The sequence below is a fragment of the Tenrec ecaudatus genome, chromosome 12, assembly GCF_050624435.1.
Source record: "Tenrec ecaudatus isolate mTenEca1 chromosome 12, mTenEca1.hap1, whole genome shotgun sequence".
In the NCBI taxonomy this organism is placed as follows: domain Eukaryota; kingdom Metazoa; phylum Chordata; class Mammalia; order Afrosoricida; family Tenrecidae; genus Tenrec; species Tenrec ecaudatus.
Window position 1 is genome coordinate 76282654 of NC_134541.1, and position 25435 is coordinate 76308088.

The 25435-nt window shown below is 39.2% G+C and overlaps 1 protein-coding gene across 2 annotated transcripts in view; it reads left to right on the top strand.

The window, feature by feature from the left end:
• The window catches only part of PARG (poly(ADP-ribose) glycohydrolase), a 155889-nt gene that overhangs the window by 99332 nt on the left and 31122 nt on the right, over positions 1 to 25435 (top strand). For both annotated transcript variants that reach the window (XM_075564169.1, XM_075564168.1), the window contains exons 12-13: positions 1417 to 1492; positions 4202 to 4349. In XM_075564169.1, coding sequence (XP_075420284.1) covers positions 1417 to 1492; positions 4202 to 4349 — 224 coding nt within the window. The remainder of the gene's footprint in view (positions 1 to 1416; positions 1493 to 4201; positions 4350 to 25435) is intronic.

Sequence of the window (25435 nt, forward strand, 5' to 3'; positions counted from 1 at the left end):
TTTGATGATTATGTTAGTTAATATAAATAAAACACTCTGAGTTTAAGGGTGTCGGTCAGTTTAGTTGGACTTTGTTATAAATGTGTTTAGACTCACAGAAACCAGGGAAAAAACACCTCCGTGAGTGAAATAGTCCATCAACAGCTGATCTCCAAAATTGTTTAAAAAAATAATCCTCCCTAAAAATTATTACCACCTTTAGTATAATTTCAGTAAACCAGCATTGCTCCTATTATATTAAATTACAATTTACATTTTTATTCAGGGGAAATCATATTAGGAATATGTCATAAAATTTTATTAATAGAGGCTAATCAGGCGGGGCTCAGAACAGTGAGATTCAGGTCAAACAAGACGGCAGTTTTAACAAACTGCAGTCCTTTCAGCTAAGCTGATAACTGTAGAATCTGCATTGACTTCATGGAAGGGAGTTTGTCCTTTTCGTTTTGGATCTAATGCATACATTCTTACCTGACAAAGTCTTTAAAGGATACTTTTAGATTATTTGTTTAAAAGTCTACCTTATTGTTTGAATAGGTCTAACTGTCAAATGAAGGGCAGATTACATTTTTTAAAATTATATTAATACATGAAAATTATTTTCAATTTAAAAATAAGACAATTAGACACTCTAGGAACCATAGTTTATATAAAAAAGAAAGATAATCGAAGTTTGAGAAGGACTGGTGTCAATTCTTTAAATGTTTAATAAACTTCTTCAGTAAAATCATCTAAAAGAAAGAAAGAAAATCAACTGTGTCTTTCTAATGGCATATTGTTCATAGATTTATATGCTAATGTTATCAATATAACAAATCAGAATTTTTTTCACTTTAATTATGTTTCATTTAATATCCTCTCTGCATCCCCCCCCAAAAAAACCCCAAAAGAAAACAAAACTCATGATCATTGAGTAGATTGCAACTTATGGCAATCCCCCATGTCTTATAGAGTAGACCTATTCCATAGGGAAATGAGAATTTCTGTGATTTGTATTTTCATCAAGCCCTCTCCATAATACTTATTTATCAAATTGCTGATAGGGTGATATCATTGTCACTCTGTCCTTTTTCTTAGGTTGCTAACTCTAGTATACTGATAAAATTTCACCAGTTTTTTTTTTAATTTCTAACTCCAGAAGCTTTTCAGTTAACTCAAAGAAGAGAAACTTCAATTAATGTACGGGGGAAAAGGTTTCAAAATATTTTATTTTCTCATTTTAGTTTATACATGTGTATTTACTTATATGAATAAGAAAAACTTTGGAGGTTCTGCATCAAAATGTTAATGGGCATCTATTTTAGGTTTTTTATGTTGGTGGTTTTTTCTATTACTGTTAACTGTACTTTCAGGTTTTTTTGTAGTGAACAATTTGTCATTAAACAAATAAATAAGGAAGTATCTTTTAAATTATAGATATGAAAAGCCCCTGACTCGGTTGCATATCACATATGAAGGTACTATAGAAGGAAACGGTAGAGGCATGCTACAGGTAGGTGAATAATGTGTGAATAACAATGTGTTTGGTAAATTATCTCGTCAAGCTTCTGGAAGCAAAGGAAATTTTAAAAGGTTTTTTGTCATCTGAACTTACTTGATGCAAACAAGCATCATAGAAGAATGGAGAAAAACACCAAACAAATAATTTTGACAGCCTCGGTCATATTATTTGCCAGTGCACGTTCTCTGTTTCTCACATATGCATCTTTGAAAACCCTTTGACAGTTAACCGTAGATCTGGACAGCATTAAGCCTCTTGGTTCAAACAACAATTGTAGATTGACAGTGAAAGTAGCTCCCAGGGTATGATCTTGACAAGCTGTCACCAGGCATTTTTGTTCTTTTTCTTTAAATACTCTTGTTCTGCCTCAGATGATGACCAGTTTCAGATATTTTTCTGCTACCTACAGCCTTATGAAGTCTACAAGTCAAACATCTAGGACTGATCAATTTAAAAAGGCATTATTACACTTAAAAAGCTTGTTTTAGGCATGTGATTTAACTATATTTGCTAATGTAATTTCCTTTTAGATCAAGTAGTTTTGCCCACCCTTCAAATTTTTCTTTTAATTTATATTATTTATGAAACAATTATATTGTTTTAACAAAAGCATATTTTTTGAAAAAGGTTAACAAACACTCTGTGTATCTAGCTTTAAAAAAAAATACTGCAAAGGACTTTATTAAAGTGTTAAAACACAAAGACAGCTCTTTGAAGACTAAGACCTGACCTTTACTATGCAAAAGCCTGCCGGTGAATAATAAAAACTGAAAATATGATGCATGTGAATAATGGTGTTGTCAGAGAATATTGAATATATCCAAAGTTCCAGAAGCATGAACAAACATATCTTGGAAGAAGCAAATCTATAATATTCCTTGGAAGTTTGACAAGACTTCATTTCACATCCTTTGAACGTAATATTAGGAAGGGCTAGTAACTAAAGAAGGACATCCTTAGTAAGGTAGAAGGTTTGCAAAAAAGAAAAAATAAAGACTTTTACAAGGTAATTGGGATAATGAGTCAATAATGGACTGAAATGTAGCCCTGCTTGTGAATATGGTACAGGGTTAGATAATGTTTCATTCTATTGTGTATAAAGTCACTCTATGTATTGTGCCCAGCAACATCAGTGCTGCTAGTTAACACTAGAGGATGCCAGGCCTCGTAGTTCACTGTAATCCTGCGAGGAATGGCTTAAGGTAGATTCTGCCCCGCACACCTGGAATGTATTACAGTGGAAATGTAAATGAAAACAATACCATAATGCTGCTAGCACTATTAATTTCCCTCTTTTGACCAAGATATAATTCAGAAAAAATCAAAAAAGTGTATGTGCCCTACCCCTTATTTAAAAAGGCTGTGGGACGGTTTGGTTTCTCTTGCTGACCTGGATCCTGTATCTATCACATTGACCTCTGTTTCTTTGAACTTGTGCCAAAGTTCCATCATATTGTCTACCAGCTTTGGGTTCATTTGACTCTGCAGCCAGGAGCCTGACTTGCTGACCTTGGTTTCATCCATCTTTAGCTCCAGCAGCCTGTTGTCTTTCTACTTACTGGTTAGTTTTCCTGCTTCTTGGTTCTGGGGAAGCAAAACATGTGACCCACACAGGAACCATACTGGTCTTATCCACTTCTATGACTATCTGAGCCATTGATTGATATATAACTATGTGTGTGTAATATTATCAAGATACATATATAATATACATGTGTGAGTGAATGTGTGTGTGTGTGTCTCACTGATTTTGCTTCTCTAGAGAACCCAGCCTAACAAGTTGTGCACTTTAACCTTTCACCCAAAGAATTTTCTTACTCCAGTTTATGCCACAGCGAAGTGGCAGTTTTGGCATCCTCAAGAGACTCAAATTGTGTTCCTTTACAGTGTTCTGTTTGAGCTTGGGGAACAAAAAGACAGCCTTTGCTACCCTCCAAGAATGAGTGGGTACATCATGGTAACAGGGAAAAAATTCTTAGTGCAATGCTTTTGCCCTTTTCTCACTGATGCACCAATGCAGTGTTCTATTTTCTTAAAACTACTTAATAATCTCCCTTGGTCATTCTATGTCCTTTGAGAAAGTTTATCAAAAATACCCCTGTAGGATCCCAGAATATAGTCACCATAACCTTCTGAACCCATACTTTGAATTGAACTGGCCCAGCAGATCCCCTTGGGAGCCACTGGTTTAGTTGAACCCTGCCCTCTGGATCATATGGGTCAACCCAAGACATGGCTCCAGCTAAGATTTGCTCCGTAAAATTTTCTTCATTAGCTTCTATATTAGTGTAGAAGACTAGTGAAAGTGTTTTATTGCCATGATATATAAGGAAGTTGTAATTATGCTAAAGCCATGTGAAATACATAAAGGGAAACAGTGAGTGGCGGGGAAATGCTATTGAAATGTTTCCAGATAAAGATCTCCCTTGATTTATGGCTCCTAACTTATTAGGAAAAAGGACCTGAATGCTCCATTTTTCCAGGGTCCTCCTACATTTTTGGATGCAGAGAGATAGAAATGTTAATTACACTGAGATAAAAGTACAAGGAGTCATACTTATCTTCCTTGGGGAAATGACTAATTTAGGGTTTATGTTTTTTGGGGAAATGAAAAGATAAAAATTTAGAGGAAGTTTGCTTCTTTATCATATATGTGAGCTTTTAACAATCATTTAACATGCCATATTTATCCAAATATAGGTGGATTTTGCAAACCGTTTTGTTGGAGGTGGTGTGACCAGTGCAGGACTTGTGCAGGAAGAAATTAGATTTTTAATCAATCCTGAATTGATTGTATCACGACTCTTCACTGAGGTGCTGGATCACAATGAATGTCTTATTATCACAGGTTAGTTTGGGAAAATGTGGACAATGTATTAGATTTCCCCATTTCAGGTATGGAATTTTCTAACAAGAACATTAGTCTCAGTGTTTTCATTTATTGATTTCTATTTGTATTATGAAATTGTTTTAATCTTATTTTTTAACCTAATATTAGGAGACATGTACTTGTTCTGTGGATTCTCACCCCCTTGGTTTCATATCTGAGTACATGGATTAAAAGTTATTCTATTGCCCTTATGTTTAAAATTTTGTGCTTCTCAAAAGAAGATTGTGGTATGTCTTTAGGTATATATATTTTTTTCTTGGTTTATATTTTGAAGTCATTTGTTAACACTTCAATATGAAGATACTGTACAACTTTGAAATGCACGATTAAAGTATTTGGAAGAGTCAGTACAACAGTAGGCTTAATAGAACATGTCTTATGTCATTAATGTTCAGTGCATCACATTTGTTCTGGAGATGTTCTAAAATTTCGGGTGGGATATACTCAAGGTTGTAGTTTGGCTTTCATGGATTTGTTTTATTTTTCATTAGCTTCGGAATGAACTTATATATGAGTAAATGATGATCTTTTCCACAGCTAGCCCCAATCCTGGGTTTAGCTGCTGAGATTGAGCTTCCCCATGGTCTCTCCCCACAGATACAGTCAATTAGATTTCTGTATATTCAATCTGGAGAATTCCATGTGTATAGTCGCCATTTGTGATGGTGAAAAAGGTATTTGCGATAAAGAAATCATTGGTCTTGTGAAATGTTGTCATGTTATCTCCAATTGTTTTTCCATCACCAAGGACTTGTTGGTGATGGAAAACACCCCACTGTTATTTCTTCCTCTTTGCTTCCAACTTGTGTATTCCAATCACCAATAATTATCCATGCATCTTGATTGCATGTTGCTCAATTTCCGACTATAGTTGTTGGTAGAATTCTTCAATTTCTTCATCACTATTTTAGTGGTTGGTGCATAAATTTGAGTAATAGTTGTATTACTTCTGAGGAGATCAATATCCTATCACTGAAAGCATTGTACTTCAAGATAGGTCTTGAAATGTCGTTTTTGACAGTGAAATGTCAAGAGAAGATGGAAAAAATACACAGTCACGGAACCAAAAAGAACTAGTCAACAGTCAACCATTTCAGGAGTAATGAGCAAGAACCAAGGGTGCACAACGAAGTTCAAACTGCACTGAATGCATTAGCCAAAAGCAAGGCTACAGGAATTGACCGAATACCCAGTGGAATATTCCAGAAAGCTGAAGAAGCACTGAAAGCACTCACTCATCTATGCCAGGAAAATTTGAAGACAGCTATCTGGCCAGCTGACTGGAAGAGATCCACATTTGTGCCCATTCCAAGAAAAGGTGACTCAATAGAATGCTTCAACTATAGAACAATATCATTGATATATCACACTAGTAAAATTTTGCCTGAGATCACTCAGTGGTTGTAGTAGTACATTAACAGGGAGCTGCCACAAGTTTTGGCCAGATTCAGAAGTGGATGTGGAACAAGGGATATCATTGCTGGTGTCATATGGATCTTGGCTGAAAGCAGAGGATACTAAAAAGATGTTTACTTGTGTTTTGTTGGCCATACCAAGGCATTCGACTGTGTGGACCATAATAAACTACAGATAACCTTGAGTAGAATGGGAATTCCAGAACGCTTCATTGTGCTCATGAGGAACTTGTACATGGATCAAGAGGCAGTTGTGTGCACAGAACAAGGAAATACTGTAGGGTTTAAAATCAGGAAAGGTGTGTGTGTCAGGATTATATCCTGTCACCATACTTGTTCAATCTATAAACTGACAAAATCATTAGAAAAGCTGGATTATATGAAAACGAATGTGGCATCAAGATTGGAGGACAGTTTATTGACAACCTGCAGTATGCAGAGGACACAGTCATGCTTGCTGAAAATGAAAGGATTTGAAGCACTTGAAGAAGATCAAGAATTATTGCCTTCAGTATAGATTAAGATTCAATGTAACGAACACCAAAGTCCAAATCTGTTTTAGAAGTAGTACAGCCAGAGTACTCCACAGAGGAAAGGATGGCGAGACTTTTTCTTATATATTTTGGACATGTTGTCAAGAGAGACCAGTCCCGGGAGCAGGACATCATGCTTAATAACATGAGGAGCAATCAAAGAAGAGAAGTTCCTCAACGAGGTATATTCACACAGTAGCTGCAACAATGGTCTCAAACAATCATTGTGAGGATGGTACAGTCCCATACAGTGTTTCGTTCTGTTGTGCATAGTGCTGCTATGAATCAGAATGGAATCAGTGACATCTAACAACGATGTTGAGGATTTCGAATTTTCATACTATTCTAAGGACCTTGGAAGATCTGAAATAATGACTGTCCCCATTCTTTGGATATATCTAATATGACTTTTAAATGTTTTACTTGTGTATAAAGGATAAAAGAACAGCAGAAATTTGAAAGTTTCCTTAGGGGCAGTAGTTTATTAATGGGGGATGAATAACTTAAAAAACTTAGAGCGAGAATGTTTACACAACTCAGAGAATGTAATCAATGTCACTGAATTATAGTTATAGAGACTATTGAATAGTGTGTGTTTGCTATATACTCACAGCAGCAACAAAAATAAAATTAAAATGTTTAATGTTAGCTGTTAAGCTAAACTTGAACTGAAGATTCAGGATCAAAATATACCATCAATTTTAAAAAGTTGCATCTAATATGTTTCATGTGCTCTTACAGTAGTAAAGTAGTAGGTCTCATCATCTGCCATGAATGTTGCTATAAATAAAAACTATCGTTTCCTCCTAAAACATAATAATAATTATTATTATTAACAGTAGTTTACCCCCAGACTAAACTATCTCTGAGGTTATATCTCATCTCAAAGCTAATTGCAGCCTTTGTAAAACAAATGGAAAATTGCAGATCCATGACTCACCTTCAGATTTGTAGTTACCTCAGGGTAAGGACATTTAGGGTGACTGTTAGCTCAGCATTTAAAAAATCCATTTAACTTTTATTATAGTACTCCTAATTAATATCTGTGATGTGCTGTTCCCTTAATGGAAATGGCCATTTCATCATCTATTGGCTGTCTGGATTTCTGCCATGTCCTTTCTTAAGAGACTCTTAAGCAATCTGTCTGCTTCATCAATTCCATTCCTTCAATGGTACGTCCAAGATCAGTGAGCTAATAGTTAATGGTGACTGTGCTGCTTGGAATCTGTAGAATAATTAGAGAAATTGGAAATAAATTAAATATATCATCATTGTAAAGCATCTGCTTGGTATCAGATTTCTAAATAAGTATGAAACAGTTCATACAAACAGATAAAGTACTTTTATTTAGACAGCATTATTTCTCTATTTGTTGTGATTCTCCTCGTGGTAGCCATGAGTTAAACCCGTTTAGGAACTACACATAGATAACAAACTTACTTCGCTTTTCATTTTTTCTTCAGCATCCAGCAAGTGGTATTACAGTTGCTCTGGGTAGCTGTTTGGCTGTTTCTCTTTGGTGACTATACACAAACGTAAGACTTGTACTGAACAGTGTTAGCATTCTTAACACGAAACCTGCCCTCCAGGTAGCATGGGTACTTGCATCTTTTCTGAGTGTTAGTAAAAATGACTCTAATTGGACACTCGTGCAAGACTGGTGCCACAATGTTCAACACTAGAAGGGTTGCTGACTGGTAAAGCAGTCGGGCTGCCTGTCACTGTTCAGCCAAAGACAGAGACCAGATTGATTTGAGAAATTCTTTATTTCCACAAGCACTGGCAGAAAGAAGCAGTGAGATTTGCTACCTCAAAACTGCTTTGAAAATTTGATGAAAATCAGACAAGTTAAATTTCTTAATCTGTGTGACAGGCTCAGAGGAAAATAATTTAAAACTTTTGAAGATGATCAAATTATGGGACAAAGGGAGGTTCACAGGAGAACAGTCAGCATTTCCCCTAAGGAGTGACCAGACTTGCTATCTCCATACTCTAGGGGCTGTCAGACCTGTACCCTCGTAAGGTTTCATTGCTTACCCAAATGCCCGTGCTTGCTGCAGTCCCGAAGTAGAGCATCCTTGCTGATTAAGTTTTAAAGGAATTTTCACTACAAGGGAAGGAACTGTTATATCTTGGATCCCTTTTAACAAACTAACTCTCAGTAACCTGAAGCCCAAAATTTGTTGTTGTTGCTTGAGGTGCCATATAGTCATCTCACCCCATAGTGACCGTATGCACAACAGCACAAAACACCACATGATCCTGTGGCATTTTCACAATTATTCCTATGCCTGAGCCCATTGATGCATTCGCTGTGTCAATCCAGTTCACTGAGGTCCCCCCTCTTTCACCAAACATGATGTCCTTCTCCAGGGACTGCTCTCTCACGGCAATATGTCCAAAGTATGTAATACTTTGCCTCTACAGAGCACTCAGGCCTTCCTTCTCATACAGATCGGTTTGTTCTTTCTGCAGTCCATGGTACTTTCGATACTCTTCTCTAGCACCACAATTCAAATACATTGATTCTTCTTCAGTCTTCCTTATTCAGTGTCGAACTTTCATAGGCATATGAGGCAATTGGAGAATACCATGGCTTGGGTCAGGCGCACGCCTTCCTTGGTCCTCAAAGTAATATCCGTGTTCTTCAATCCTCTTAAGAGGTCTTGTGCAGCAGATTTACCTAATGCAATTAACCTTTTGATCTCCTGACTGCTGCTTCTATTAACATTGATGTGGATTCTAATAAGACAACATCCTTGACAACTTCAACCATTTCTCCGTTTATCATAATGTTACCTGTTGGTCCAGTTGTGAGGATTTTGGTTGTCTGTACACTGAGTTGTAATCCATCTTCATCACCAAGTGCTTCAAGTCCTCCTCACTTCAGCAGGCAATGTTGTGTCATCTGCATACTCACAGGCTGTTACTAAGCCTTCCTCCAAACCTGATGCCACAGTCTTCCCATAGACCAGTTTCTCTGAATATTCGCTCAGCAGAAAGACTGAATAAATATGGAAAGAGGATACAACATGGGGCATACCGTTCCTAATTTTTAACCATTCAGTATTCTCTTGTTCTATTTTCACAACTGCCACTTGATCCATGTTCAAGTTCCTCATGAGCACAATGAAATGTTCTGGAATTTCCATCATTCTTCTTTAATCACCCTTTATGTGATTAACAGCAAGCGAACTCCTTCACCCCTCACCATTGCCAAATGACACTAGCTCATTTGGGGCAGATCCAAACCCAATTGATGTTTCCAAAAATATTTGGAAATAAAATATTTTAGTGTTTTTATTTTCTAAATTATAATCTCTAAAATTTTTTATCCCAAATGAATTATTAGTAAGAAATTAGAATTTCTTTACTAATAACCCTCAAGCATCAGATTGCTATCATGAACTCTCTTTTAAAACTTACTGGTAGATGAAATTGAGATGAAAATTTATAGAGCAGATCATCAATTTTACATTCAATTCATATACTTTTTATTGTAACTCATCCACTGTAATCCTCTCCGTGTATCATCACTAATCTTCTTTCCCCCAATATTTCCCATTTTCACTATTCCCTTTTTCCTAATCCTTCGTTGCTCTGTCCTGAGATAAATGCTGGATTTTCCCTCTTAAATAGTTGGTAATTCTAACACATGGGGTAAGTTCCAGAACTGAAGGGGACACTAAAAGCCACCCTGGGGGTTCTACCAGTCTCTCTCTAGCTAGTAAACCCGGTTGGTCTATTTTATGATTTGGGGTTTTGTTCCACAATGGTTTTCTCATCCTATCTGAGACCTTCTTAGGTGATCCATTTCAGAACAGTTGGTAGTGGTAGCTGGTCACTATCTATTTCTGGTATCAGGGTTGTGGAAACTGATGTTTGTGTGGTCCATTAGTTATTCATTCATTGGACTATTTTCCATGTGTCTTTCAATTTTGATCATTCTCTCCTCTGATTGGAAGAGAACACTGGTTGTACTTCAGAAGACTGTTCACAAACATTTAAGATCTCAGGTGCTACTTACCTAAGTAGGATATAGAACATTGTCTTTGTGAACTATGTTATGCCAGTTGACCTTTGTGTCCCCCAAGACTGTAGTCTCGACTCCCCAGGCCTAGCTAAGTGTTTGTTTCAGAAGTATTTGTAACTATGCTCCTGTCTATCCCACCATGATCATGAAAGTATTTGTAGCAGAGGTAAATATATATATACACAAATTCTTTGTCAAAAATATATATGGATATTGCAGGGAATGGCAATGGATGTGGACATATCTGACCTCTGATTTGCTTATTGACACAAGGCTGGGGTCAGACAGCCCCCATGGTCCATCCTTCTTTACCTATTCTCATAGCTCCCACACCACTCTACATATATGCTGAGTTTGATAATTTGTTGCATTAGCCATGCAGAACAGTACTCAAAATTAAGGGAGTTTATTAACTGGGGACTTAATAGATTTATTAACTGAGGACTTAACATGTCAGGATCTTCAAACAGTGAGGATACCCTCATTGGTCTTCTCAGCTAGTAGACAAGTCTTTCCCCAGTACACAGCCTCTTAGCCACTTGCTAGCCAAATCTGTGTGGTTCTTAGTCTCTCAGCCACATGGTACCTTTAGCCTTTGCCTCCATGAGCCAGGAAGCCAGCCTACCTCTCCCTCTGTCCCACAGTTCCATAGTCCGAGACCAGAGAAGCAGAATTTATCTCATAGTCTCATCGCTGTTCCTCTGAGTCCCTGCGCCACAGTTAGTGACGCACCTAGTCATGTTGGATTCTGCCACATCGGACAGAGATCTTGAACACACTCTTACAAGGCCCTCTGGATTTCTCCCTCTGCTACCTCAACATAATCCTTACAGGCAGAGGGCTGGTGATGAAAACTGATCTCTGGAATTATTATTACACATGTCCAATCATTTGGTGGGAGTTACACAGATGTGTAGAAGAGCCATGAGAAATTTCACTCTCCCACAGGTATACTCCCATTGTTGTTCACCCTGTGTCCAAGTATGTACTCCTAGGTTCTGCAAGATTGTGTATGTAACAGTATTTGCCTCAGTTTACTTTCCACTCTTGCAAAACCCCTAGTGTCTTCCCTTGGTAAAATATTTGTGGTCAGCCTCCCTCTTAGTATATATTGCTTTCCCCTTTTCCCATTTAACACTGTCTACCCTCTAGCTGGTGATTTCCCCTTCCTGTCTATCCCCGCCATCCCTGATAAACTTCAGAAAATTTTTTTTTCAGTGTGAAAATCTTGTCTTTTTACAATAGAGGTCTCATACTATATTTGTACTTTTGTGATAATGAATCACACTCAGTATAATGTCCTCCAGGTTCATCCATGTTAGTAGGTATTTTCGCAGATTCATTGTTACCCTTTAACTTGGCATTGTATTCCATTGTATGTATGTACCAAAGTTAATTTATTCATTCTTCCACTGTAGGAATTTGAAGTCGTTTCTATCTTTAGGCTATTGTGCATAGCCCTGGGATTAAAATGGATTTGCAAATATTCTTGTCCCAGCCTTGTTTCTCTAACATACTTACCAAGTGAAGAGATTGTTAGGTCATATGATATTTCTATTACGAATATTTTGAGTAAGTTGCCCTATGATTTTACACAACGATGGAACCATGTTATAGTCTAGCCAGCAGATCAATAATGTGTGAGGGTTCCAATCTATTCATGCTCTTATTAGCATTTATTATTTTCTTTTTTTATTTTGAAATTAATGCTAGAGTGAGGTGATATTTCATAGTTGTTTTGATTTGTATCTCTTGAATGCTCGTTTTGGGGAGCATTTCATTTGTCTGTTAGCTGCCTCTTTTCCATGAAGAACTGCATGTTCCTGTGTATGCCCTTGCCCATTAAAAAAAAATAAATCATTTTATTGGCCTCATACAACTCTTATCATAATCCATACATACATCAATTGAGTAAAGCACCCTTATACATTCGTTGCCCTCATCATTCTCAACATTAGCCTTCCACTTGGGTTCCTGGAATCAGCTCATTTTCCTTTTTTCCCTCCCCGCTCTCCCCTCCCTCAAGAACCCTTAATAATTTAAAAATTATTATTTTATCTTATTTTACACTGCCCGGCGTCTCCCCTCACCCACCTTCCTGTGGCCCATCCCCCAGAGAGGAGGTTACATGTAGATCCCAAGATTGGTTCTCCCTTTCTACATCCCCTTCCCCCCCCCCCGCCCCCGTGTCACCACTCTCACCGCTGGTCCTGAGGGGTTTATCCGTCCTAGATTCCCTGTGTTTCCAGATTCCTACTGCCCCACTGTGCGTCCTCTGGTCTAACCAGGTCCGCCCTTGCCCATTTTTAAATTAGATTATTTTTTCTTGTTGAGGTGTGGATTTTTTCTATAAATTTTAGAGATTAGTCATTTGCCCCATATGTCACTGCCAACAAATTTTTCCCAGTCTGTGTTTATTTTCACTTTTTGTTTGTTTGTTTCAAAACAAGGTCTTTTGATGCCCCAAGTGCCTTAATTTTTAGGAGGTCCCAGTCATTAGGTTTGTCTTCTGTTGTTTGTGTATTTTTCATTAATTTTGATAGTATGTGTATACCGTGTACTGTGGTCCCTGAATTTATCCCTATTGTTTCATTGCTGACCTTTATGGGTCTAGGTTTTGCTTTGTTTATTTGGGGTTTTTTTTGGGGGGGGTTAGATTTTACATTTAGCTCTTTTATGCATCTTGAGGTTTTTTATATGTGCTTTGAGGTTTGCGTCCTATTTCGTGCTTATGCAGATGGTATCCAATTTTGCCAGCACCATTTGTTAAAGAGACTCTTTTCTATTTAATATGTTCTAGTCCTTTGTATCTGTTGTTATACTAGTACTAGTCTTTTTGAGTACTGTGATTGTTTTAATATATTTTGATATCAGGAATTGAGTGGCCCAACACTTTGTTCTTTTTTATTAGATTTTAATGAGTTCCTTCTAGTTTTTGTCCTTAAGTGAAGATTTATCTTTTGTATAAAATTTTGTTGGCTTTTTCTAGAGAGAATATCACCAAAGTCATTCAGTTATCTCTTATGTGCTTTTGCAATGTAGTCAATTAAAGTGAGCCTTCTAGCCACAATTCCTTGTATGATGCACTATAAAATCTGACCTCTATTTCTGTGACTATCGTCCCATTTTGGAGGGAGTTAGAGGTCAGGATAAAAGTGGGAGTAAGTCTTCAGAGAATGTGAACCAAGCCACCAACCTTTGATTCCTTGAGGATATGGTCTACTGAAAGACAAAAAGCATAGTTCCATCAAGAACGTATTTTTAATTGTTGTCTAATGTTTAAAAAAAAGTAAAGAGCCATCTCAGAAGTGGGAGCAGAGAAATAAATCCCAGGAGCATGAAAGAAGAACCACCAGTGGAGCACCTTCAAGATTTCTTTCTAAAGACGGTGGAGGCTGAGACCAAAGACACCAGTGGCTCTGCTGCATGGAGACCATGGGACAGAGCAAAGGGACAAATCAGACCGGGGCTGAGGCATGGAAACCATGGGACAGCAAAGGGACAAATCAGACCGGAGGCTGAGGCAAGGAGACCATGGGATGGAGCAAAGGGACAAATCTGAGACCGGGGCTGAGGCAAGGAGACCATGGGACAGAGCAAAGGGACAAATCAGACCGGGGCTGAGGCAAGGAGACCATGGGACGGAGCAAAGGGACAAATCTGAGACCGGGGCTGAGGCAAGGAGACCATGGGACAGAGCAAAGGGACAAATCAGACCGGGGCTGAGGCAAGGAGACCATGGGACGGAGCAAAGGGACAAATCTGAGACCGGGGCTGAGGCAAGGAGACCATGGGATAGAGCAAAGGGACAAATCAGACCGGGGCTGAGGCATGGAAACCATGGGACAGAGCAAAGGGACAAATCAGACCGGGGGCTGAGGCAAGGAGACCATGGGATAGAGCAAAGGGACAAATCAGACCGGGGGCTGAGGCAAGGAGACCATGGGATAGAGCAAAGGGACAAATCAGACCGGGGCTGAGGCATGGAAACCATGGGACAGAGCAAAGGGACAAATCAGACCGGGGCTGAGGCAAGGAGACCATGGGACGGAGCAAAGGGACAAATCTGAGACTGGGGCTGAGGCAAGGAGACCATGGGACAGAGCAAAGGGACAAATCTGAGACCGGGGCTGAGGCAAGGAGACCATGGGACAGAGCAAAGGGACAAATCTGAGACCGGGGCTGAGGCGAGGAGACCATGGGACAGAGCAAAGAGACAAATCTGAGACCGGGGCTGAGGCAAGGAGACCATGGGACGGAGCAAAGGGACAAATCTGAGACCGGGGCTGAGGCAAGGAGACCGCAGGACAGAGGAGCACCACCAAGATTATGAGCCTGTGAGGCAGAACAGGAGGCAGGCTACCTGCCCTATGCAGACAGTGGCTACGGGACAACCATGTGGCTGAGAGGCTGAGAGAGACTTGACTGCTGGCTGAGAAGAGCTTCTATTTTGGACGAAAAGCTCTATCTTTACTGATCCTGACTTTTGATAACCCCCTACCTTTACAAACCCCGTAATTGTGAGCATTGTCTTTGAATTCTGTGTGGTCATTGCAATGAGTGAGACCAGCATAGAAGTAGTGCTGTTGGAATTGATGTCAGAACAGGTAAAGAAACAATGAGAGTAGAAGCATATCTGACATCTGCCGTGTGGGAACAAGGAAGCCAAAGGAGGTCAGATATGGCTTTTGAGCCATTTTCACTGTTTACCTTTTCATTTCACCGTAGCTCATCAATAAATTTGAATTCAAAACAAACAAACGGTATCTCTTTATCAAAGCACCCAGTGGGCATAATTTTGAAGGATATCTGCCTAGAAAACCCAGAATTTAATTAGTTTAGACTAGCGGTTCTCAACCTGTGTGTCGCGACCCCTTTTTGGGGTCAAATGACCCTTTCACGGGGGCTGCCCGATTCATAACAGTAGCAAAATGAAGTTATGAAGTAGCAACGAAAATAATTTTATTTTTGGGGGTTACCACAACATGAGGAACTATATTAAAGAGTTGAGGCATTAGGAAGGTTGACAACCACTGGTTTAGAGCAAAGGCATTTATACATACCATATATATTCATGCATAAGCTGGGTTTTTCAGCACATTTTGATGCAGTTTTTGTAAAATTAGGTGCCTCGGCTGATATTCGGGTCCATTTATACTTGAGTATATATGGTAAATTTGATTCTCTATACCATGAGGAAAGAAGCCTTGGTGACACACTGGGTAAGTGCTTGGCAGTTTGAATCTACTGGTCACTCTACAGGAGAAAGAGCAGTTTGCTTCTATAAAGACTTAAAGCCTTGGAAACTCGTGACCAGTTCTACTCTATTGCCTTAATGGCAACACATTAGTCTGCTGTTAAGCATATTCATACTCATAGTGACCATCTATATACACACAACTGAGTACAATTGCTCCTCAAGTTTTCCAAGGCCGTAATCTTTTTGGAAGCTGACTGACACATATTCTCCTGCCAAACTACTGGTAGGTTTCACTTAGTAGCCGCCATTTTAAACTGCTATACTACCAGAGCTCAGTTTTCCCCCACCCCCTTAACCATGAACTAACTTATTCTAATCAGGAAAACCAAACCAAAACTCACTGCCCTCGACATGATTCCAACTCATAGAATTACCCATGTGGGTTTCCAGGATTGTATGTTACCTTTTTTTTGGTCATATGATTTGTTTATTATTCAAAAAAGCTTCATTTGTATTATGTTGCTTTCTGACTCTGTTTGTGCCTTCAACATTATTACAACTCTTTTGTGCTCCTCAATAAAGAAAGCATGGTGATCCTATCCTGCGCACATTTAGCCCTGCTGACATGGTTTTCTATTTTGGACAACCTCATGAGAATTTTAGGTCTCACAGCACAGACTCCTTGAAGTTGTCCTGGGCACACACCACATGCATATGTTGGTGCTTTCTCAACCTTCTTTCTATAAAGGCAAACAATTCTATTACCAGGGGTCCGGGCCAGCCTAATTTTGTTAGAGGCTGTATTATAGGACAGCATATACCAGTAGGTCAGACGCTGAACCATTTTGAATGCCTCTACACAGCATCCCTCTACATGCTGCATGTTACTTTTGGGGGGAGTAGAAAGCCACCTCCTTCTCCAGCAGAGCACTTGGTTTTGAACTTAGTGGTTAGCAGCCCAACTTAAAACCTTTATGCCACCAGGCCTCCTCCCTTTCAGGAAAGAACACTAAAACCATCCTCACTTGATTTAGAAGCATGCTAGTTAACATTTTATATATTGCAGACCAAGTATTTATTTTATGGTTAATAAATTACAACAGGAAACATTTCCTCTTTATAAACAAGAAAGAGCCAACGTTCCTGGTTATTTATATTCCTAGCTAGTCATGTCTTAGCTTCTCTCCCTGCTTATAGAATTGGGTCTAATGATACTAATACTAATTACTTTATTATTTGAATCATTTTAACATATCTTAAAATATTTTCCAATCACTTCTATGAACTAAACAAGAAAATAATTATTAATAACCATGATAATAAGATGAGTCACTTGAAATTTAGTCATTTAAATTTCTCTGCCTATTGAAAATCCACTTTGGATTCTCTATCTCTCCCAGTCTTGGTGTGATATTCTTTTTATCATGTCATGCTGGTTTTAAAAATATTTTTCTTAAATCATTTTATTGAGGGCTCATACTATTCTTTTTTTTTAAAGCTACATTTTAAAAAATCATTTTATTGTGGGCTTATACAACTCTTATTACAATCCATACATCCATCCATTATGTCAGGCACATTTGTACATTTGTTGACCTCATCATTCTCAAACATTTGCTTTCTACTGGAGCCTTTGGTATCAGCTCCTCATTTTTTCCCCTGCCTTCCCCACCACCTCCTCCCTTATGAACCCTGGTTAATTTATAAATTATTATTATTTTTTCATGTCTTACACTGTCCAATGTCCTTCACTTACTTTTCTGTTGTCCATCCCCATAGGAGAGGGTTTTATTTAGATCTTTGTAATCTTCTCCACCTTTCTACCACACCTTCCCTCTACCCTCCCAGTATCGCCACTCTCAGCACTGGTCCTGAGGGGTTCATCTGTCCTGGATTCCCTGGGTTCCACTTCTTATTTGTACTTGTGTACATCCTCTGGTCTAGCCAGATTTGTAAGTTAGAATTGGCATCATGGTAATGGGGGGAGGAAACATTTAAGAACTAGAGGAAAGTTGTATGTTTCATCATTACTACACTGCAACGTGACTGGCTCGTCTCCTCCCCATGACCCTTCTGTAAGGAAATGTCCACTGGTCTACAGCTAGACATTGGGTCACCTCTCCGCTCTGTGATACTCAGTGATAAGATTTTTTTGTTCACTGATGTCTGATACCTGATCCCTTCGTCACCTGATGATCACAGGCTGGTGTGCTTCTTCCATGTGGGCTTTGTTCTTCCTGAGCTAGATGGCTGATTGTCTACCTTCAAGCCTTTAAGGCCCCAGACGCTATATCTTTTGATAGCTGGGCTCCATCAGCTTTCTTCACCACATTTGCTTATACACCCGCTTTGTCTTAAGTGATTGTGTTGGGAAATGTCATGGAATACCAGTTTAATACAACAAATTGTTATGGCGCTGTGGGAGTACGTAAGTAATGACCCAATGTCCATTTGCTACCTTTATACTAAATCTATAAATATATGTACTTAGATCTATTTTCCCATCATCATATATAAATAAATTTACATATGTACATACTTGTATTTAGACCTCTATAAATGCCCTTTGCCTCCTAGTGCTTTCCTCTATTTCCTTTTACTTTCTTCTTGTCCCACTATCATGCTCAGCCTTCATTTGGATTTCAGTAATTGCTCTCCGTTACATTGCCCTTGATCAACCCCTACCAGGCCTCTTACATCCTCTGTGCCACTGATTTTGGATCATTTGTTTCCTTTCCCTGGGTTTATTAACACCCACTTCCTTTCCCACTCCTCCCTCTCTCCCATGTCCTTCCAGAACCATTGGTCCTGTTGTTTTCTCCTCATGATTGTTTATCCAGCCTATCTTATCTAGATAGACCTGCAGAGATAATAATATGCACAAACAAATGACAGCAAAACCAAGTGACAAAAGAAAACAAAACAACAACAAACCAATGTCAAAGAAAAGCCTGTGTATAGTTCAAGGTCTGTCTGTTGACCTTTAGGAGTGTTTTCCAGTCGAGTCTGATGGGGTGCCACGCCCTGGCCCCAAAGTCTATTTTTGGTACTCCTTCTGGACTTCCTTCTTCTGCTCCCTTGCTGTTCTGTTGCGCACCCTTAGTGTTTTACCTCACTGTGGTGGGGTCAGATCCGGTGCAAGTCCCACACTGTGTCTCCAGTGTTGTCCCCTATAGGGCTATGGGTCAGTGAGGGATGTCGTGTCTCATAGTGGGGCCAGCCATATGGTCCTCTCTGTGCGTTGGCTTCTCTGAGCGGGGATATCGTCCCCAAGGCTTGGTGGGCCAGGATGTGCTCCACTCTTTCTCACCCTTCATTTGCTCCTGTGTGCTCTGATTGGACAGGTCTCTCTCCCTGAGCTATAACTTCAGTGCTGTCCTCTGAAGTAAATTCTTCTGGGGGGAAGGGTGGCTGTCCACATAGTTGGGATTTGGCCCGGCCCCTCAGACATCTGCTGGTTCCATGTTTCATGCCACTTTGTTACATTCACATCTTGCGCTTTTTTTTTTTTTAATTTACCTCAGCGAACTCATGTTGTAAGTGCCCTTTTGTGCTTGGCTTACTTCGCTTAGCATAATTTCCTCCAGTTCTTCCCATGCGGCTATGTGTTTCATGCACTAATCACTGCTTTTAGGGATGCATAGTACTCCATTGTATGTATGTACCCATTTTTCAATCCATTCATCTGTTGATTCAACTTTGGGGTGTTTCCAACTCCTTGCAATTGTGAACTATGCCATGGTGAACACTGTAGCACAGACGTCTGGCCGTGGTTTGTTTCTTGCCTCTTCTGAGTATATGCCCTGTAGGGGGATTGTTGGGTCATATAGTAGCGTAATTTCCATCTGTTTTAGATATCGCCAAATCGATTTCCATAGTGGCTGTATATACCTACAGGTCACCAGCAGTGGATGAGTGTTCCTATCTCATCACAGCCCCTCCAACACTTGTTGCTTTCTGCTTTTTTTGAATTGAGCTATCTTTAAGGGTGTTAGGTGGTATCTCATTGCTGTTTTAATTTGCATTTCTCTTATAGCTCATGATCGAGAACATTTTCTCCTATGTTTATTGTCCATTCGGATTTCTGCCCCTGTAAAATTTCTGTTCAGGTCCTTTGCCCACATCTCAGTGGGCAATTAGTTGTTTTGTTTTTGGAAGCTAGCAGAGGATTGTAGATTTTAGTAATAAGGCTTTCGTGTGATGTTTCACAGCTAAATGTGTTTTCCCAGTCCGTGGGCTCTCTTATTACTCTCTTGGTGAATTCTTTAGATGTACACAGGTGTTTTGTCTGCAGTATATCCCACTTGTCAGTTTGTGCCTCCTCTGTGTTTGTGTCTTTCTCTATTTTTGATAGCCTTTGCATTTCCTGTGCCAAAATTCTCAGGTTGGTCGCCATTCTACACTGATGGCCCTAATAGTCTGAGGTTTTACCTCGAGGTCTGTGATCCCCCTTGAGTTTATTCTTGTGAATGGAGTGAGATAAGGGTCTTGCTTCATTTTTCTGCAGGTAGATCTCCATTTTCCCAGCACCACTTGTTGAAGAGGCCATCTGCTTCCCATTTGATATTTTTGGGGTCCTTATCAAAGATCAGTTGTCTGTATGCTATTGATTTTATTTATTGGTTTTCAGTTTTTTCCATTGGTCTGAGTATCTGGCATTATGCCAGTACCCTGCAGTTTTGACTAATGTGGCTGTATAATTTGTACTAAAGTCAGGTATAGCAAGCCCTCCCACTGTGTCCTTCTTGGGGAGTTCTCTGCTAATTCTGGGCTTCTTCCCTCTCCATATGAAGTTGATAATCAGTTTTTCCATTTCTTTGAAGAAAGATGAAGGTAATTATATCAGGATTACATTCAACTTACATAGTGCCTTATGCAGAACTGACATCTTTACTGTATTGCATCATCCACTCCACAAGCATGGGTTATTCTTCCATTTGTTGAGGTCCCTCTTGGTTTCTTGTAATAGAGTTCTGTAGTTTTCCTCATATAAATCTTCTGTTTTTTAGATCAGGTATATCCCTGGATATTTTCATTAGAGTTTGGCTATTGTGAAGGGGGCCACCTTTTGATCTCCTCTTCTGTGGTCTTATCCGATGTGTATAGCAGTCCGATAGACTTCTGTTTGTTGATCTTGTATCCTGCCACTCTGCCATATTCCTCTATTGCTTCCAGTACTCCCCTTATGGAGCTTTTGGGATTTTCCATATATAAAATCATTAACATCTGCAAATAACGATAGTTTCACCTCTTCCTTCCCAGGTGAATACCTTTGATGTCTTTTCTTTGCCTTATGCTGTTAGCTAAAACCTCCAGTACAGTGTTAAATAAGACTGGGGGAAAGGGGCATCCTTGTCTGGTCTCCTTTTTTTAGTGGAATTATGTTAGTCTTTTCTCCACTGACTACCACGTTGGCTGTTGGTTTTTCATATATAGCTTGTATTATCTTTTTCTTTCCATTCCTATCTTCTTGAGTGTCTTAAACAGGAATGCATGTTGGGTATTGTTGAAGGATTTTCCTACATCTATTGATAATATTATGTGGTTCTTATAGTTTTTCATGTCAATGTGGCAAATGATACTAAAGGTCTTTTGTATGTTGAACCATCCATGCATCCCTGGGATGAATCTCACTTGATATTCAGCGTTATTATCTCCATCTGTGGATTCTGATGTCATCTTATACCTTTTGTGTTGCGCCTTTTCCTACCTCCCTTTAGTATCAGTGTGTGGTGCATGTACGTGTGGTCCATTCTTGACCTCTTTCCACTCTTAAGCCAATGCTATCTTGGGGTCTGTTTTTTCTTTGTTGCTCTCTGTGTGGGGTTGTTCTATGTGGCGGTCTCATATTTATTCTTGGTGAGTGCTGTCCTTCTGCCCATACTGGCTTGGCATGGATTTTTTTGTAGGGCTGTGTTTCTTCTAACATGATTTTTAAGTTTTTCCTTGTCTGGGAAGACTCTAACTTCTCCAACTATCTTGATAGCTAATTTGGCTGGGTAGAGTATTCTTGGGTTTGTGTTACTTTCCTTCAATTTTCGGAATATGTTGCTCCACTCTTTCTTCTTCTTCATAGTGTCCACTGATAGGTAGAGCATATTCTTATTTGGGACCCTTTATATGTGATTGCTTTTTTTCCCTAGCTGCTTTCTTGATTTTCTCCTTTTCCTCAAAGTTGCATAGTTCAACTATTTTGTGCCTTGGTAACTTCTTTTAGCTGGTGTTCTTTCAGTCTCCTGATTGGTTTCCTGGTTTTCATTCATTAAACTGGGGAAGTTTTCCTCCTAGAACTCTGTCACTGTTGTGCAGAGGACTACTTTGTTGTGTCTTCCTCCAGTAATGCAATTATTCTGATGTTGTTCCTCTTCATAGTATCAGACCTAGCTCTTAGGTTTTTGGGTTTTTTTTTAATCTTCTCTGAGGATCTTACTAGATTTTTGTTCGCCTTTGTTAAGTCTGCTTGACTGTCCTCTAGGTCACTGTGCAGTTCTCTGCCTCCTGCTGTTGATTGACGAAGTCCTTGAGTCGGCTACGGATTTTTGTTGTCTCGTTGTCCCTAAGCTCTTGTGTTTCCCTTTGATGTGTGGACTTTACCTCCTCTATCATTTCACACTTTTTCTGTATTGCTTCCCTCATATCCTGTATGACTCCTAGCAGCATTCTGAACATTTCTTTCTGTAGCAGATCAATGTTTGCTTCTTCTATGCACGTTGTTAAGTTCAGGACATATTCTTCCATTACCTTTTCTTTCTCCTGTTTTTTTTCGTTGAGGTCGTTGGAGCTGATTGCTGTTTGGTTTGCATCGTTTTAGAAGAGCCAGGTGCCATATTCCAGGGAGTCGAAGAGCACTGGCTCTCTCTTGGAGACTCGTAGGAATGATGCTTTGAACTGCCTACAGCTAATTTCACTGTGGAATTGGCCTACCACTTTATCCTCCTGTGGCTTCACTCTTTCCCTAGTCAACCAGTTTACTGTTATTTGGGGGGCAAGTTGGATGGTCCTCCTAGGGGCTGTTGGTTGGTTTGTTGTGGACCCATGAGGATGGTACTGTACTGGGTGATCTCACAAGAAGCCATGATGTTGTGTCCCATGGCAGCTTGGGGTGCTGCAGAGGGTGTGCAGGGGTACCTGTTGCAATGGGAGTATCACAGAAGGCTGGCAGGTTTCTCACTTTTTGTAGAGCACCGCAAATGGTGAGTGGAATTTCCCTGGTCAGGTAGATCCATTCGGAGGTTGGTCATAGATTCCACCAGCAGCATGGAATGTTGGCGAGTGTTGACCAATATCCCTTAGGATGTGTGAGGCACTACAGCAGGCGGGAGGAAGTTCCCACAGTCATGTGGAAACACGGAGGATGGATAGGAGGTACCCAGCCACGCAGTCAGAATTTCGTTTGAACAATGTGGGTGGGTTTACTCCAGCCTAGTGATAAGCACTGCAGATGGTGGGAAAGCAGAATTTCCCTAGTAAAAAGTTGGGTGGGATACCCCCTGGTAGAGGGTGGGCGGGCTTTCCCTAACTTTGGTTTTTGCTGCACATGGTGGGTGGAGCGTGCCCAGCTAGGTCGATGGCAGGTGTAATTGCCCTAGACTAAGGAGAGTGGTCTGGAGGTCTGCAGTGGCATGTTATAGAAAAGGGAAGAGGAACAGAAAAAACAAACAACTAAGCCCACTTTGACAACAAAGACTTCACAGAACGCAACCTGAGCTTTGCTACTTTTTCTTGGTTTTAGCATATGTATCACCCAAAATTGTAAATGAGCTTAGAGGAATTAGATGTAAAAAAAATTTTTTAAGCAGTTTACTAATGATATAACCAACAGAATTTTAATATCTGAAATATCAAGAAAACTTTTGTTGTTAACAACAAAAAGACAAATAACTCAATCAAAAAGTGGTCTAAGGACATGCATACACACATTGCTAAAAAGGATATTCACATGCCAATAAATAGATCGCATAATTTCCAGCATCACAGCAACATGAAAGCCACCACAATACAGATGAGTGGGAAAAGAAGGAAAGAGAATCTGTGTTCTAATATATGTGTGCATATGTATGTAAAGAAACACCACAAGAAAAATACATGGACTTGCCATTTATCCTGTTTCCAGATTTGATTGTTTATGTTGCTTTATCATTCTTTCTCTTATTTTCTTTTCATGAATTTTTTTTGAGTACTTGGAGACATTAAGCCCCTTTACCACTAAATGTTTTATTGTTCAGTTCCTAAGACTTGGGAGATTTTCTTGCATAAGTGCAAAACAACTACCAAAATAAGGAAATTTAACATGGACAGAATAATAACTATCTATCAATGTATCCCTAGTTAGTATTCCAATGTTGTCTCTGACTCCACTTATGTTCTTTGTAGCTATTTTCCCCCAAATCAATTCATAAATTCACATTATACTGAGGTGTCATGTAAGTTTTAAACTGGACGAGTTTCTCACCTTTCCTTGGTGCATTACCTTGATACTCTAAATAGCATGGTCACCTACATTATTTGGTAAACTATTCTTCACTTTGAGTTGCTTGATATTTCTTGATAATTACATTTAGATCATTCATTTATGGCAGGACTTCCATAGAAATGATGATGCTACATACTCAGTACAATCCTTTGAGAATGCAGGTGATGTCACTTAGTTCCCATCGTTGCAATTTTAAGTATCATGACTAGTTATGGTCTGCCTGGTGTTTCCACTGTTATTTTAATTACCTTTGTATTTAATCTGTGAATACACATTTTATATTCTTTAAACTGTGAATATTTCTGATGTCTGAAGCATTCTACCTACACCTTATTTACTGCCAGAATTATGTATTATACAAAAAGAAATTAATCATTAATCCTAGCTTTCATTGTTACTTTGCTTTTTTTAAAAAAAAATTACTATATATACTTGAGTATAAACCGAGTTGGTCAGCATTTTTAATGCAGCTTTTGTGGTAAAATTGGGTGTCTTGGCGGATAGGTGGGTCAGCTTATACTCGAGTATATATGGTAAGTGTTAATCGCTCATGGTTTTTAGCTTTTCTTTTTATTGTGCTGTTGATTCGTGAAAAGTCAAGTAGCTATTAGTTAACTTCAGAAATTAGAGTAGATTTACTTAGACACATATAGTACCACCTCCCTGCGGATATGCCCAACCCTCATGAGTTAGAAACCTAGATCCATGTGGATCATTTCCTGCATATTATCATCAAATGAATGGTAATTGTGCTTTTTTCCCCTCGCTCACTTCTCATGAATCTCTTGGCTTTGCAAGTCCATTGAAGTACTTTTCCTGTTGAGACAACCCTTGGGTATAATTCTGTTCCTTCTCTTAGCAGAAACAACACTCACTTCACTTCCATCAAGTCAGTTCTGACTTAGGTACCCTATAGGACATGGTAGAACTGCCCCTGTAGATTTTCAAAGACTAACTCTTTATAGGAGAAAAAGCCTCATCTTTTTCCTGCAAAGCAGCCATGAGTGGTTTCGAACTTCCCTTGAAGTTGACAACCTCCTGCATAACCACTATACCATCGGGGGCTCCTTTTGCAGGGACAGGCTGTATACACGATTTATTTTCTCAGCAATAAAAATATTAACATCAGGTTACTAACATTGAATGAAGACTTCCATAAACACAGTGTATCTATTCCTCATTAAAAAAGGGAGTGACTATGATAGAGGATATTTTGTTTTCTATGTAGCTTGAGATATTCAGTCACTCTTTTTTTCAGTCACTCTTTTTATGATAAATATTATAGTGGCTTTTGGAAGTCTGAGGGAAATAATAACAAGTCAGTAAGACCAGGGTTTTGTTTTGCTTTTTAATTGACATTGGCCAATGAGATAACTTAAGAAAAATTTAT